General features: G+C 39.8%; 1 protein-coding gene across 2 annotated transcripts in view; it reads right to left on the bottom strand.

Moving 5' to 3' along the window:
* si:ch211-106h4.4 (MAM and LDL-receptor class A domain-containing protein 2) overlaps positions 1 to 14606 on the bottom strand; it is a 28903-nt gene extending 14297 nt beyond the window's left edge. For both annotated transcript variants that reach the window (XM_020635206.3, XM_020635207.3), the window contains exons 1-24: positions 14468 to 14606; positions 14090 to 14218; positions 13597 to 13725; positions 13343 to 13442; positions 13045 to 13213; positions 11647 to 11863; positions 10231 to 10362; positions 9915 to 10039; positions 9347 to 9584; positions 8578 to 8846; positions 7694 to 7784; positions 7457 to 7597; positions 7147 to 7278; positions 6390 to 6523; positions 6140 to 6308; positions 5424 to 5543; positions 4354 to 4508; positions 4168 to 4263; positions 3686 to 3776; positions 3475 to 3594; positions 3277 to 3379; positions 3042 to 3192; positions 2695 to 2914; positions 1648 to 1771 (exon numbers count right to left, since the gene is read on the bottom strand). In XM_020635206.3, coding sequence (XP_020490862.2) covers positions 1648 to 1771; positions 2695 to 2914; positions 3042 to 3192; positions 3277 to 3379; positions 3475 to 3594; positions 3686 to 3776; positions 4168 to 4263; positions 4354 to 4508; positions 5424 to 5543; positions 6140 to 6308; positions 6390 to 6523; positions 7147 to 7278; positions 7457 to 7597; positions 7694 to 7784; positions 8578 to 8846; positions 9347 to 9584; positions 9915 to 10039; positions 10231 to 10362; positions 11647 to 11863; positions 13045 to 13213; positions 13343 to 13442; positions 13597 to 13725; positions 14090 to 14218; positions 14468 to 14495 — 3383 coding nt within the window. In that variant the 5' untranslated portion in view covers positions 14496 to 14606. The remainder of the gene's footprint in view (positions 1 to 1647; positions 1772 to 2694; positions 2915 to 3041; positions 3193 to 3276; positions 3380 to 3474; positions 3595 to 3685; positions 3777 to 4167; positions 4264 to 4353; positions 4509 to 5423; positions 5544 to 6139; positions 6309 to 6389; positions 6524 to 7146; positions 7279 to 7456; positions 7598 to 7693; positions 7785 to 8577; positions 8847 to 9346; positions 9585 to 9914; positions 10040 to 10230; positions 10363 to 11646; positions 11864 to 13044; positions 13214 to 13342; positions 13443 to 13596; positions 13726 to 14089; positions 14219 to 14467) is intronic.
* Positions 14607 to 15025: the final 419 nt, after the last annotated feature.

Genomic DNA, 15025 nt, shown 5'->3' with positions numbered 1-15025 from the left:
CTGTCTGTATCACACTGTACTGTTGTGTTTTTGTTTTTGTGTTGGACCCCCTCGAAAACGAGATGGTTCATCTCAAGGGGCAATCCATCAAATAAACAGAATTTCTCACACAACAGATATTGACCAAACAACAACATAAACTGTAAAGTGGCTGTGCCATTTTGTTCAAAACCTGTAGGGATAAAGTGACCTTCAGATTTAAAGTGCTGCTAAGGTAGGTAAAGTACTAGAGAATTGAAGTGCCAAAATGCAGGAGTATTGCACAAGATTATGAGGTACTGATGTAAATTGCACATTTTCCCTGGGGCTTGTAACTTTAAAGTGTTGCTGTGATTGCACGTAGCCCTACTGTACCTTTTTGTACATATACAGTATGCACATACTATTACACAGGGTTAACATACAAACAGTAGATGTGTTTTATGTCTGCAGTATTGCACTGGGCTTAGATACATATTGTAGATGTATGTATGTTGGCATAATGGAAAATTTGATTATTTGATTATTAGATGATTAGACGTGGTCACAGATCTGATTCGTTCAGAGCCACAGCTTCAAACGACCCTTGAAAGTGGCAAAGCTGGAGCATTCCCTGACTGAGAGACAGTGGTGATCTGTTCCTTAATGTGCTCCCGACAAAGCATTTTGATCAAACATGGATCGCCTGAGGGGAAACTCGCAGTCACCTCTAACAGTTGGCAGTCACCTCTTACAGTTAGATTGAACATAAAACAGTTGTTCACTTTACAATACTGTTACTAAAAAAAGTGTACTTTTTTATTAAAAGCAAAAGTTCTTGTGTTTCAAATACATGGGCCAGACGTGACCATCGAACAGGCCAGGGGGGTCTGGCACCATGTAGTTCCTAGAATATTGGTTCATTAACTCTCTTCCCTTTTTCTCACATCAGACGCAAACATTTTGTTAAAGACTTGCTTCACTGGTAAAGACTGCCATGACAGTTATGGGAAGTATTGAACACCAGTCACTCCCATATGTGAGCAATCTGTTTCTTAGCAAGTACAGAGAAATTTGTCTGACCGCACTCATGAGTAAGAGTGTGAGTGTTTACACTATCAGGTGTTTTAAAGAACCTAAACGCAACCTCAACAGTTTCACAAATAATCTTTGCATTTCTCAATCAATTTCTTTAACAATGTTGATTAAGTTTTCAGGAGTTCTACAACAGATTCATGGCGTTGTAATGACTGTTTATGTAATATATGTGCAATATGCTGCTATGATTTTCTGTAGTATGTGCTGCATTCTTTGTATCATGTTTTTATTACAACCTCTATACGGGCAGCTATATTAGTATGTGCAGCATTTGAGTCCAAGACAAACATCCCCACAAGGAGAATAATGTGTGTGATATCTTAAACCATTAGTTTTTTCTTCAATGTTGATCTTTTTTTATTTAAGTTTGGAACAACTGACACAGATCTGTGTTTGGAGTGAACTCTGCCACAGAACATGTATCGTCTTGCACAAAGGGAGGCAGGTGATTCATGCCTAAGTGACATTTGTGCACACTTCCTCAGGAAGTCAATGAGGAAACTAAACAGGATGAAGAGGATAGAGGGCATCCTCTGCATTGTTACAGATGGTCGTGAAGAGGTGGTGGTTCTTAAATGTTCTATTGCTGACCTGCTGTTCATTTGGTACCACAACGTGAGACAGGAGGGGGTGTCTCTCAGGTGGATCCACTCAGACAAAACCTGAGCTAGACTTCTGTGGTTTTGGTGCAGTGATGAGCTCAACAAGAACTGACCTGAAAGCAAAATAGAAATCACAACAGACGAGTTAATGAAGGCTTTTATTCATTGCAGACAATCAATGGTGAATCCCTCACACTGCTGCTCATTAAACTAGTAAAAGACTGCTGCAGACGAACTGTTTATACAGTTATTATTTTAAAGGGTCTTTCACAGAAGAGTCATAAAGAACAATCTCGTTGGAGCACAGAGGACGTAATGTCAACAACGGGACATGAATTAAGGACAAAAAAAGTAACGTTCGTAAGTAACAGATGGGATGGATTAACATGAGCTGCACTGGCTCATATTAATTATAAATTGCAATGTCGTAGCTATGAATAATTTAAACTCTACATGCACACATCAGAATTCAGGCAATAAGTAACAAATTAACTATAATCATTTTCACACACCCACTCCTGAAAATGTCAGGAAAGCCTGCCCCGGAAGTCTTTCTATCTTCCTGAGTTGCTCTTTCATACATGTCCCTCACGGCAGGAGATTTTTCCTGTTGGACAGGGGGTGGGGAGGGGGATGATAAAAGGACACAACAGGATGCTACGGAAGTCTCCTTGTATTGTTTAAAAACATATCCGAGATGGAGCAACAGAGTTTGGATTTTATGACGACAGTGTATGGCAATGATACGTGTAATGTAATTGGATGAAATTGCCGTGTGAACAAATGAGCGGATGAGAACAAAGTGGCGAGCAGAATAGAGTACAAAGCAGCTTCAGTACGTGCGTGAAGATTCCACTGATTGCACACCAGTCACATGATAATGACATCATCACCTCTGCAGGGATGCTCATGAAACATTTTTCCTGAATACAGCTCATGATTTTTGCAAATTTTTGAGGAGGTTTGTGCATGTGTGTGCAAAAGGCTAATGTTTCCTGTCACCATTTTGTTAGGTACAAAGTAAGTAAAGTTGTACCCTCTGGAGTCTGAGTGGTGTGGTCTGTTAGTGGCCCCAGGAAGTCTCCACGGGCCAGCACCCAGTCATGACCATTGTCTTTGTGAATGTTGATCCAGGTGCACTGTCCAGACTCAAAGTCACAGCTGCCTGGAGGAGTGCAAGCCCCATCCCTTATGGAAACATCATCTAATCTCACCGCGGCGCTCGAGTCAGGCCCGTGAACTGCTTTAAACACCACCTGATGAAGTACATACGTTTTTTTTAAGAAAGCAGCGTCACAGTGATTATTGCTGTTCATTGGCTTAAAATAAAGTGTGTTTTGGGAGAGAGTGAGAAAAAAGGGATCATTGTACACAACCACTTACATAAAATTTTGCAGGAGAGGACACAGTGACTTCTGCCACCTCCCACCCAGTGGAGGGGGATCCGGATCGATGCCAAAGTGCGTCGCCTGTCTCTGCGTTCCGCATCACGTGCACAGAGAAGCTGTTGGAAAGCCCTGCGGGTAACCAGTACCTGAGCAAATACAGTCCATAAACAAATGTTAGAATGTGCATCAGACAACAGCTTGCGTGTGTGTGACGGCAGCAATGCACTCACCAGAAGCGAACACACATCTCTTTAGCTGAGGTGAGAGCAGGTGTGAGCAGCTGAGCTACTGCATTCTGTCTCCAATTCGGTGTCATCACAGTCATGTAGAAGCCTTTACAGGGCAAAGAGAGTTGAAGCTGTTTCGAGTCCTGTGAGACCAACCATTATCCTGCTTTCTCATTTGGTTGATTACAGAGTACAACTCACCATTTTCAGTTCCGAAGGTGTGATCCACCTGATGTTTTGTGGCTTTTTTGCGACCCCAGTGACCTTTCTGTCCCACATTGTTCTCAAAGCCACACCAGCTGGATTCAAAACCGCACAAATCTATAATGGAGTTTAGAAAAAAGCGATCATTTGCAGTAACCTCTGGTATGTTGTGACTTCCTGTGCACATCAAAAATCTGTGCTTACTTACCCTTATTATTACAAAACCCCTCCCTCACTGTTATGTCATCAATAGCGATGAATCCTTTGCTGCTGGAGTTTCTATGGCTGGTGAATATTAACTGTGATTAAAGAAGAACAGCAAAGTCAAGATACATTCAGTGGAATAAGTTTCAAAGGTTTCTTTGTTTGTTTTGATTTAATTCCTGCAGAAAAATCTGCCCATATGTGTTTTTTTGTAAGTACAAAGGTTTGATTGCAAATTCAGCCAATAACTAGGCAGAAAATCAATTGAAAAGTCTAAATATTTAAAAACAGTTTATCCACAAGACAGAATATAGAGATTAGAGACGCTTGTGTTTTATCTGTAAAATACCCTGAATAATCATATTTGTGGTGATGTGATGCGTTTATGGTTAAAAGAATCAGCTGGTGAATCTTTTAATCAAAATGTATTTTTCAAACCCTCAGACTTAAAATAAAAATGCTGAAGGTGTTTGAGTAAAATGTTACCTGTGTAGTATTGTGCGTGCTGATGGATACTTGTGCTTTAATCCACCCTGGATTCTGGGTCCCTTTGCGAGTCCAGACTAAATCTTCAGCAGATTTCTAGAACAGAGCCAAGCATGACAGCTAAATATTCATGACCCTGAAAGCAACACCTGTTTCAAAAGGCTGAAGGCCAAAGATGCTACTTACTGTCTGAACCAGCAGGTCCAGGCTGGATACTGAAGGCCCGAGCATGTAAAACCAGAATCCAACACAGACATCTGATGTTACATCATTGATAGGAACAGAGATCACTGCTTTATCTCCATCCTTTAGTCCAGATCCATTCAGCAGTAAGAAGAAACCTTGTTGGACGGAGAGAAAAAAAGAGAGGTTGACAGACTGTGAGGAAAATCACTTAACGAAGCTACACACAGTTCTTTTTTTTTATCCATATCATTGTTGACAAGTCAGAGCTAACATCCAAATCAGTACTGACATGATTTTTTATATTAATGTTCTAATTTAAAGGGGCTATATGTAACTTTTTACATTTATAAATCATTTTTTTATATCCCATTAATAAGCGAACGGTTAACTGATGTGAGTTAAGTAGATGTTCACTGTCTATCTGTGTTGCCTGTACAAAAAGTTTCCCCAGCTCGTATTTTCCGTGAAAGCTCCAGGAAGTGACATTTTATGCACGTTCTCAACGTCCTCCTCACTCCGCTCCGCTTACAGAGATCAACAGTACAGACTCATCACACACTCCCAGTCTTCACCTGCACAGCCAGAGGCCGCCTTCCACACACTTCTATCCGCCCTAGGAGCTCTCAAAGACAGACAAACTCATCACACACTCCTGCTCTCAGCCAGTGCCTGCAGAGGCTGTCGTTTGTAGGATGGAGAATGAATACAGACACACAGACTCCTTCACAGACTTTCACATGTGTATGACCACTTACCTCCTCTGTAAACATTATGCCGGTAAATATCCAGTGTTTCGCAGCCGATGATGATGGCTGACGGCCATGTGGTATCGCTGCAGTATTTTTGAAAGTTACATATAGCCCCTTTAAATAAAGTCTGACACTTTTTATGGTTCAAAAATAATTGTTGTGGTTTCTGCTCTACTACGCAGATGAAACTGGAGGCAAAAATGATTGTAGGCTGAACCAGGTTAAACTGGCCTATCCACCAGAGCAATGTGTAACCACATTTCACACTGACATGTGGTAGTTAACCTGCAGGGAGGGCCGGAGGCTGGCGGTGGTCAATACCTTGATTATTTCCAACAGTGTGATCATACTGAGGTCCATCCCATGGCTGGTTGACTTGAAGTCCATTACTGAGAGTCCAGTTCAAACCATCACTGATCTCCTGGACCCAGCTGCATAGACCTGTTTTAAAAAGACAGGATTGAGAATCACAAAATACGGTTTGATTTGCAAAGAAAATGGGATTAAAAAAAAAATACATTAATTGCTGTTAGTTTTAAAAGATCCTAATTCAAATCGTGCTTCACTAATAAACTCAAATGTAACACAAAAAATAAGAGATAAAGTTAAAATATGTTGACACTCATTTTTTTCCTAAACATTTAAAACTTCAACAAAATTTTTTTGTTTAATAAGTTAAAATAGTGTTTTTTTTTCTTGTATTTTCAAAACACATATTAGGAAGTATGGGCTTTCAACTCTTGAGACAAAATATGAATCAAGTCAAAAAGTCAGGAAAATCACAACTTGATTTTATTGATGATTTTTTACTTTTATAATGACTCTGTAGTCTGCCATCACAGCACTAAGCAACATTTATCAAAGTTACAGTGGAAAGGAACATCTTGCTTTAACAGGCAGAAACCTGGAACAGAACCAGACTCATGTTGAGCAGCCATCTGCCGAAACTGTGTTGAGTTGAGAGAGGATAGAGGGATTTTCAGAAAGAGAGAGAGACCATACAACATTATTGACAACGACTATTTTCTCTGAGTCACCTTGTTCAAAGGTGCAGTCCATGGCGGAGGCAGAAGCAGTGGTGGTAGGGGAAGGATTTGGGGTGGTGGTGGGTGTCATGTCCTCACAGGATGTGTCCCTGATGATGTGGACGTCGTCCAGAGCAAAGCTTCCATCCTTTGACTTTGGACAACTGGCTTGTAAAATAATCTGTGACATGGAATGAGAGCTCCTAAAGAATTGTACTAATTACCTGTACAGCACTGCATGAAATGATACATTTCCCCTTACCTGGTGGTGCCCTGATGCATTGTAATCCACCCTGTCTTGGATCCATGTACTGTTTGTATATCCCTGTGTACTCCACACACGACGCAGTTCAGTAGTCTCATTCACAAACACTGTCAATGTAATGCTTGAAGGCTCTGGAAAATAATAAAAAAAACATTATTTTCATCTGTTAACAAGCCTCTGAAATGTTATTCTTCAGGAATCTGGAGTTAATGACAGTGCAACTTCACTGGTGTTCAAACCAGTGAGCATCAAACCCTTACCATATATTTCGTTTCTCACTTTAGTAGCTTTCAGGTCAGGACAAGTCCTTCTATCCCATATGTTCTGTATAAAATTATTTATTGTAGCGATACAATCTCTTTTTGATTTTGTTTACGTGGTGGGGATGATGTGACACCTAACTTTCTGTTGAGTGTGACGGTGTCCCAAATGCTGAAATATTTTTAATTGAGAGCAGTGTGACTGCAGCTACAAAAAAAGCTGATAACAAGGGCATATTTTCACTAAGGAGGGCTAAAAACACTGAACTGCATTAGCTCTGTATTGTAAATAGGCACAGCTAGCACAACATTTTTTGTTAATGGACACAGGCCCTAAATGTTAATATCTAAATCATTAAAATCAATGTCTTTGTGACTCTCGTAAAGTGTAGGTGTAATGTTGACATTCAGACCAAATATAAACGAGGTGTAACAAGAGTGAAGTTCATATAACCAAATCAGTACTTGTGACACAGAAGAGAGACCATACTTACTATTAATGTTCCACGCTTCAGCGTGGTGCCAGATCTCCAGACAAGCTCGGTCCACTGCCTCCATCGTCTCACTCTCCAGTCGGGCAATTTCCTCTCTATCAGGCTCAAGTGAAATGAAGAAAGCAAAATGGCCTACAGGGAGAAAAAGAAAAAACTTGAAATATCCAGGAACAGTTTCCTGAATGTGCCAACAGTTGCATCATTTCAGGTTCCCATTATGGCTGCAAGTTGCATGTTTGGTTAGAATATGTGCTTTTGTGAATGATCAAACGTCAGACTCTTTATTAGGGTTGTGTGTGTGGTCACTTACCCAGGGCAGAATTTGTGGTGTGGTCTCTATCAGGAATGAAACGACCGTCAATGTTACCTGAGAGCCAGTCCCAGTCCACTCCGGACTCTGCTGGAGGACTGTTCACCCAACCACACAAGTCCATTTCAAAGTCACAAAAACCTGCAAGCAATAGCATGGATACAATACAGAATCATGCATTTCTAAATCATAAGCAGCTCAATTGATTTTTTTTCTCAAGTAGAAGCTTTCACTTACCGGGTGGGGGGCAGGCGTCATTTAAGACCGTGAGGTCGTCAAGAGCGATATCTCTCCACGGATTCTCCCCAACTACTGCTTCAAACACAACCTGTCAATCAGAAAGAAACTGGATTTATAGTCAGAGAGCAACCTCTGATAGTCAGTATCTTTGGCAAATCAAGAGTTGCATTTCTAGCATTTCTTTCTCTTTGTGTTTCAACAACTGAGCTGTAGCAGATAAAAAAACATGCAAAAGAAAGGAATAGCACACCAAAGAGATGTGCTTGTGTTTTTTCCAAACACAGACTACTAAAAAAATATATAATATACCAGTACTCCACATATGGAGAGGGAAGAACAATGAAAGCAACAAACAGCTCTTAAGAAAGGTGATTATGTCCATCCATCCAATAATCCATTATCTATACTGCTCGGGGTCGCGGGCGGCTGGAGCTGATATAGAGCCAGACAACCAGCCACACAAACATTTACACCTATGGGACATTTACAGTCACCAATTGAGCATAACAAGCATGTCTTTAGAAGCTGGAGTACCCAGGCATGCACATGGAGAACATGCAAACTCCACACAGAGAGGCCCTCTCTGACGGGGATTCGAACCAGGAACCTCCTCGCAGCGCTAACCAAGTCCAAGAGACAAATCAAATGTACGTCTTTTATAACAACATTGAAAATTACTGATTTGATGGAGTATAGAATCTAAATGAATGTATGTAGGTGTTTACTTTTTATTTCCTTCAAATGAGCTCAAAGCAGAAGGAAACAAGTATTCAGCACCTGGATAGAGGTTATAATCCACAACATGTGCATTGATGCATGTCATGTATTATTATGTGCCATCATCTGATGACTCACCACCAGGTTGTAGTAACAGTACATACCTGATAGGGGGTACTGGGGCTGAGGAGCGTCACTCTTCCATGTCTCCAGTGCTCCCCCTGATCTCCTCTTCTGGTCCACAGCTGGGTAGAGGGTCTGTTGTTGTCGGATGTTTGTAGGTAAACATTAAGTTCCCCCACTCCACTTCCCTCCATGTAATACCAGAACATTAAACACTCTCCTTCAGGAGGGGTGGGCTCCATCAGCGCTGTCATCACCGCTCCTGTGGACCCCTCGGAGTGGCTCCACAGATGGGCACTCAGGTAATAACCTACAAATACGACAGAAATATGCACAAAAGTATGTAAAAAATGTCTTTAATATATCATGGGATCAACAATCTACACTGACTTATATAACAAACAGGATACAGCATCTCATGTGAAAAAACAAACTTTTATTTTGAAATGTTCATTACTCAGACATCCTACAGATGAATCAGAGCACGGTTTTAATCGTAAAAACTAAATAACAAAAAATAATATCATAATAAAGCATCTTCTGTATCTATCCTCTGTTAGTTATTAAGATACAGACCCTTTGAAATATAGGATTTTAAAGTAGATTTACCAGTGATAACAATGTGACCTTGTTTTTCATGACTAAACTACAGCCATATTGAGCTGGTGATATGTGTTGCCACACTTCCAAGATGAACCAAAAGAGCTCAAAGTTTATATTCACAGGCTAAAACAAACAAATACAACAAGCTTTTAAAAGTTTTGACAAAGCAGGTAACCAGCATAGCAGCAAATCTAGAAGTTTGCAAACCTTGCTCTGTCCCTAGCGTGTGATCTGTGGCGGGGCTTGAGGAGTTTGAGGGTTTTGTCGCGCCGGTGATGCGGCTCCAGGTGAAGTTGGCAGACGGCTCAGGCAGCAGACCACACAAAGAGCCCTGGAAGGTGCACTCTCTCTCTGCTGGACAAGATCCATTCTCACCGCTGGTAACCATTATGTCATCAATGGCTATGCTGCCTTGTTCCCCACCTACCACAGCTTCTATTATGAACTGGAAACATTACAAATATTTGAAGAGCAAGTTCAACTTCACTGTAAAACATGTTCATTAAGCCTGCTGTTTTTAAAATGAAAGTTGATGGAAAACATGTGGAGAGTGCATGTTAGCTGACCTGTTGTAAGACTCATTTGGAAAAGACAATTTGTGCGGAAAAATACATACATAAGAGATTCTGTTTCATAATCTTGCAGCTTGATGGCTCTTTTTTTATTGACTCTTAACTGGAAATAAAACATCTTCTCATTCAAAATAAATCTCTAAATAACTGTGTTTGTAATGATCAGTAAATGAATTTACAAAATGTAACAATAATAAGAATACCTGTGTTGGCTTTTCACTTTTGAAGGTCAGATCTGCAAATCTCCATTTGTTTCCTTGTGTGTGACTTCTCATCCATACGACAGTCTCTGCTTCGTCAGGACGCTTTGTTATAATCTTCAATGAACCTAAAAACAAGATAAACACGCACAATCCTTGCATTAGAAGGATGCATGTGTTTTTTTGGAGAAGCTAAAAGTGGCACAAAAGAATTCTAATTGTACGGCTCATTTTGTGACCGAGAGAAGCATTTTCTGTGTGTGTATCTCTAGGTTTGAGTAGTTATTTGAAGTGTAGCTGTAGCCAGAGAGGTGCGCACCGATGCTGTTGCCAAATATGTGATACCAGAAGCTCACACATATGACTGGACCTGCAGGCTGAGGGAAGCTGATGAGTCTGGCTGCTGATGAGCTATCCACCATGAGTTTAGTACTTATGAGCATGTAGGAACCTGTGGAGGAGAAAAACAGTCAAATCATGAACTCTCTCTTCACTCAATTCTGTGTCAACTGCATGATGGACAGACAAAACAAACAAGAATTAATTCACGACTTTGTTATGAAAAAAAAAAACAATCCTTGACCATAAAGAAATATGTAGTCGTATATTTCCAATCCCAAATTGGGGAATGACACGCGGGAAAGCAGCCACAGGTCAGATTCTAGCCCGGCCGCCCACGTGGAGGAAAAGCCCCCTTATCTGTGCATCCTTTTAATTGAATGAATACATGTTAATTTAGGTCACTTATTGGGAGACAATAAGTCAGGTTCAGGTTCAGGTTACTTTATTTGTACCTGTAGCTACATTTGGTCACATATACTTAATAACCACAGATAAAACATAAAACAAACAAAGTGCAAATGTATGGTACATGGGTAAAAGTGCAGAAGTGCATAAAGTGCTCATTTTCCATATATGTTATATAATATATTATTATTTATTTGGTTGCATTAACATGACCAACACAGAGTTATTTACCTCACGCAGAGTGAGGTCCCCTGGCAGAGCACTGCCGGCTGTTCTAGGGTCCAGGCCTACAGGGGACAGATCTTTTGCTGTTAGAGACCCCCAGACTTTGGAGAACAGCCTGCATGAGGAGCTCAGACTTGCAGGGTCAGTCCCTTGTTTTATTTCTCTACTTTACAAAAAAGCTTTCACTCTGTCATTTGGTTTTTATTTGTAATTCTTTAGTCTGTTAGTCTACGTTTATTTGACTGTTTTTCTTCCTGCCTGTCTGTTTGCGCTTATTGTCTGTATTTAAAAGTGATGTACAAATAAAGTATTACTATTATTATTATTATTTAATTTGACTTTTAATGCTTTTTTATCACCTTGCGTGCTTGTTTGTATAGCTTGGACGGATTAAAATGATTGAATCTTTTTATGTAAAAGTAAAGCTAATGTGGTTTAAATAAACTAGAAGAAAACATGTAAACAGAGCATGCTCACACTGGTGTATAAAAAATGTGAGCCAAACAGGCTTTTGCCCCGTGGCCCGAAAGGTTTCAAGTTTGCTGTTGGGCAGTTACATTGAGGTCATTTAAGTTTCATGAGCATCACTGATGCTTATCATTAACTAAAGAGGCGCCTGGAATCTACAACCAATTTATTAACATGAAGTTTAGTTTTTAGGCTTCAAATCTCATGGGACGTTTTTACTCAAATGTGCTTTTTCAACAAACCAATAATTTATTGTGTAAACACAACGGTCCTTTACTGTAAATATGATTCTCACCATTGCCAGCAGGGCCCTGATCATATCCCCCATCACTCCTTTTCCACAGCAGGCTGGCAGTATAATCATGGTACCATGAACAGCTGTTATCTTCAAAATCACACGAGAGTCTGTCTGACCCTGCGGGGACGTCTCCCTCTAAGCAGTACTCAAAGATGATGTCATCCAACATTACATCCTTTACTTCTAAAAAAGGTTGGCTGAATGAAAACTGCAGCTGTAGGAAGAGAAATGTTGGACACAATGGTTGTTCAATATCTAAACTGATGAAGGAAGAAAGAGATTTTTGTTACAGGGTTAAAGAAGGATGAAGTCTGAGAAGTATGGCAGATCTAATTTGCCTTCAACCTCAACATGTTTACCAGCAGAATATGTAGCAAGCAAGCTATCAAATGAAACAATAAAATCTCTTTAATGATTCCCCCCTCAGGAAATTAATTACAGTGTAATTACAGGAAGCGGAGCAGATCAAGACACAATAAAGTTTAGCGGTATTGTACTATAAAATGGTATTGTATCTAAATGTAATTAAAGCTTCAAACAGATACAAAACAATTTAAAAAAGAGCTTTAAAAAGCAGATTTTAAGAAAGTAAAACCTAATGTCCTCTACATGGTAAGGTCACTCCACTTTGTAAGACACTTAGGATCTTAACTCAGCAGTTCCCATAATGCTTAAGGTATGTTAGAGAGGGATATTATGCGCTATAATTTGGACTGATGTTTTTGCCTCTGGCGCCTTATTGTTCTCATTTTGACAAATTGGCACAATAAAAACAGGCAGAATAACCATCAACTAGTTATTCATTTTTGCAATGAACAAATGATTGCATACAGGAGTATTACGGCATAATGAGTACGATCTACACATGGGGGGTGAAGTTTGAGAAATCTCAAGGCCTTCATAACACCCTGTGAACTGAGATTATACCAAAGTCTGACAATGAGGAGAGGAGACACATCCTTATTGTGGAAGGCTTTCTTCTTTACACCTACGAACCATTGAACCAATGTAAAAAAAAAAAAAAAAAAAATCAGATATAGGGAAGAAGAAAGAGTAGGAAGTTATCTAGGCGTAATCCTTGGCCATGTCGAGCCCATGTCTTTGAAACACAAGAGCATCAATGAATTATTTTTATATTTTTTTTATCATTTGTTGGTGTAATTATAGATGTTTACATGGAGTGGACATATGACATAATAACATCCTTAGAAAGAGACACCCAAACTTACAGTATGTGTTCTGCCTCTATCTGTGTGTATAATAAGATTTGACTCCATGGAGTTGTAAAAACATAAAGGCATCAGCCTCTTTGACCTCACTTGTTTAATAGTTTGGTAATAGCTCACATCAACCTCTCTGGGTGAAGCCTGAAAACATAAAGAATATTTCACTTACCTTATATCCTCCTGGCTGATTACCAAGGAAGGCCGTGGATTTCTCCCAATCGTCAGTGTGACTTTTAGAAATCGTATCCAGTGTTGTTATTAAGGAGCCTCGGACCATTGTTAATGTAAGGGGCGATGAAGATGATGAAGACTTGTTATCGTAAATGTGGTACCAAAAGCTGAAACACATTGACCATGATATTTAAAGGCAACAACTTACAGACAAGTCAATACTAGAATCACAATACTAATCCTTGTGATTCTAGTGATATTTATTGTATTGTCAGAGGTGGGATCATTTTTAGTACCTGATCTGGCAACCCAAAGCTGCCTGGTTGGACACAGAAAACTCTAAAATGGCCTTTGAAAGGAAATTGCCTTGTTTGCCATCTACATGCATGACATGACCTGAATCCAGCAAAGAAATATGAAATAATAACAGTGTGACACAGGCAGATCTTGTAATCTCATTAAACATCAACTGAAATTAGTAATGCTGTTTAAAGTAAAGGATTATCAAAGGAACGTCACAAATGTAAAAAAACTGATGGTGAATATTTACCACTTTGACTTCCTGTCGTGTGGTCCTGTCCAGGTATTAAAGTGACGTTTGCCATCTGCCGTCTCCAGCGATAGGAACCATCACTGGTGTCGTTCCATCCGCAGGAGTGAAGCTCAAAATCACATGACCCTTAAAAAGCAGTGGAGGTAAAATCAGATAAATAGTCAGAAAGTGTAAACATTTACAGATTATAAAATGAATCGAGGGCATAGGGTTCCTGCTTTTTCACTTGATTTAATTTGTTTAAAGTTTTGTGTTGTCAAAATGATATATTTTGGGGGGCGCCAGTAGCCTAGAGGTAAGTGCGTGCACCCGACGTTCAGAGGCTAAAGTCCTCAAAAGAGGACGACCCAGGTTAAAATTTGACCCGTAGCTCCTTCCTGTATGTTTTACCCACTCTCCCCCCCCACTTTCTGACTCTATACATTTTTCCTGTCTCTCTTATGATTTATTTGTTGCTAACTAAATATGACCTGGAAAAATTGCAGCATACCACAAAACTCCTCGTCTGAGCGATCTTTACAATCCCTCTTGAAATCAGAGACGGCTCGAGCAGGAAGACATTCTTTGGATTTACAGCTGAACTCCTCATCAGTGCGAGAGGACGCAATGACTAACAGCACTGAGAAGAAAGTTTTATGACAAAGAGATAAAAAAGAGAGAGGGAGAGAAATATGAACAGATTGCACATTTCCAGAACACCATTGTCACTGCACTACCTGTGTAGTTTATTGAGGGTTACACATTAGATGAATCCTGCCACCTCTTTGAACTCCTTAGTAAATCAGAATCCATATGAGTAAAATACACTTTCTCCAAGTTACACACTGACACAGATTAATGACTACGATAAAGCTGTGAAGCCCCTTACCTGAAAGCAAAACAAATACTTCCTTCATTTCTGGAGAAAAATGTTACATGGAAAGAAAGTCCAAAAGAGAACAGAGATCCTTGCAACATAATCGCCAATACGGCTTGTGCTCTGATTAACACTTTCCGCCTGTAATATTTGAGTGCAACTTTTATTGCAACAATTAAGCTCTGGACGTGACTGCTTATCTACAAATCCCTGCTTAAAGTCCAGCACGTACTCAGTCAACTGCTGCACATTTCCGCTGCTTGTTTTTATGATGCTCAGTGCAGGGATGCACCTCTGTGACTTTAACAAAGGACGTCTCGAGATTACAAGATGTTAATGTTCTATAAATGTTCGAGATAACAATAAAATATGACCATTTTTGAAGCCTCTACGTTAGAATGAGCTAAAATGAGCGTTGTCCTTAACTCAATAGGTACTTAATTTAGAATGAAAAGAATGAATAATATCAATAGACCACTTTGGACTTTGTTCTTGCATTTACTGTTTTTTTATTTTTTTATTTGAACAATGTTTTTTGCATTTACATTAAGATGGGTAAGCCCTCATTTC

The sequence above is a fragment of the Labrus bergylta genome, chromosome 4, assembly GCF_963930695.1.
Source record: "Labrus bergylta chromosome 4, fLabBer1.1, whole genome shotgun sequence".
NCBI lineage: Eukaryota > Metazoa > Chordata > Actinopteri > Labriformes > Labridae > Labrus > Labrus bergylta.
Note: the sequence above shows the minus strand (reverse complement) of the source record. Positions and strands in the feature narration are given on the sequence as shown.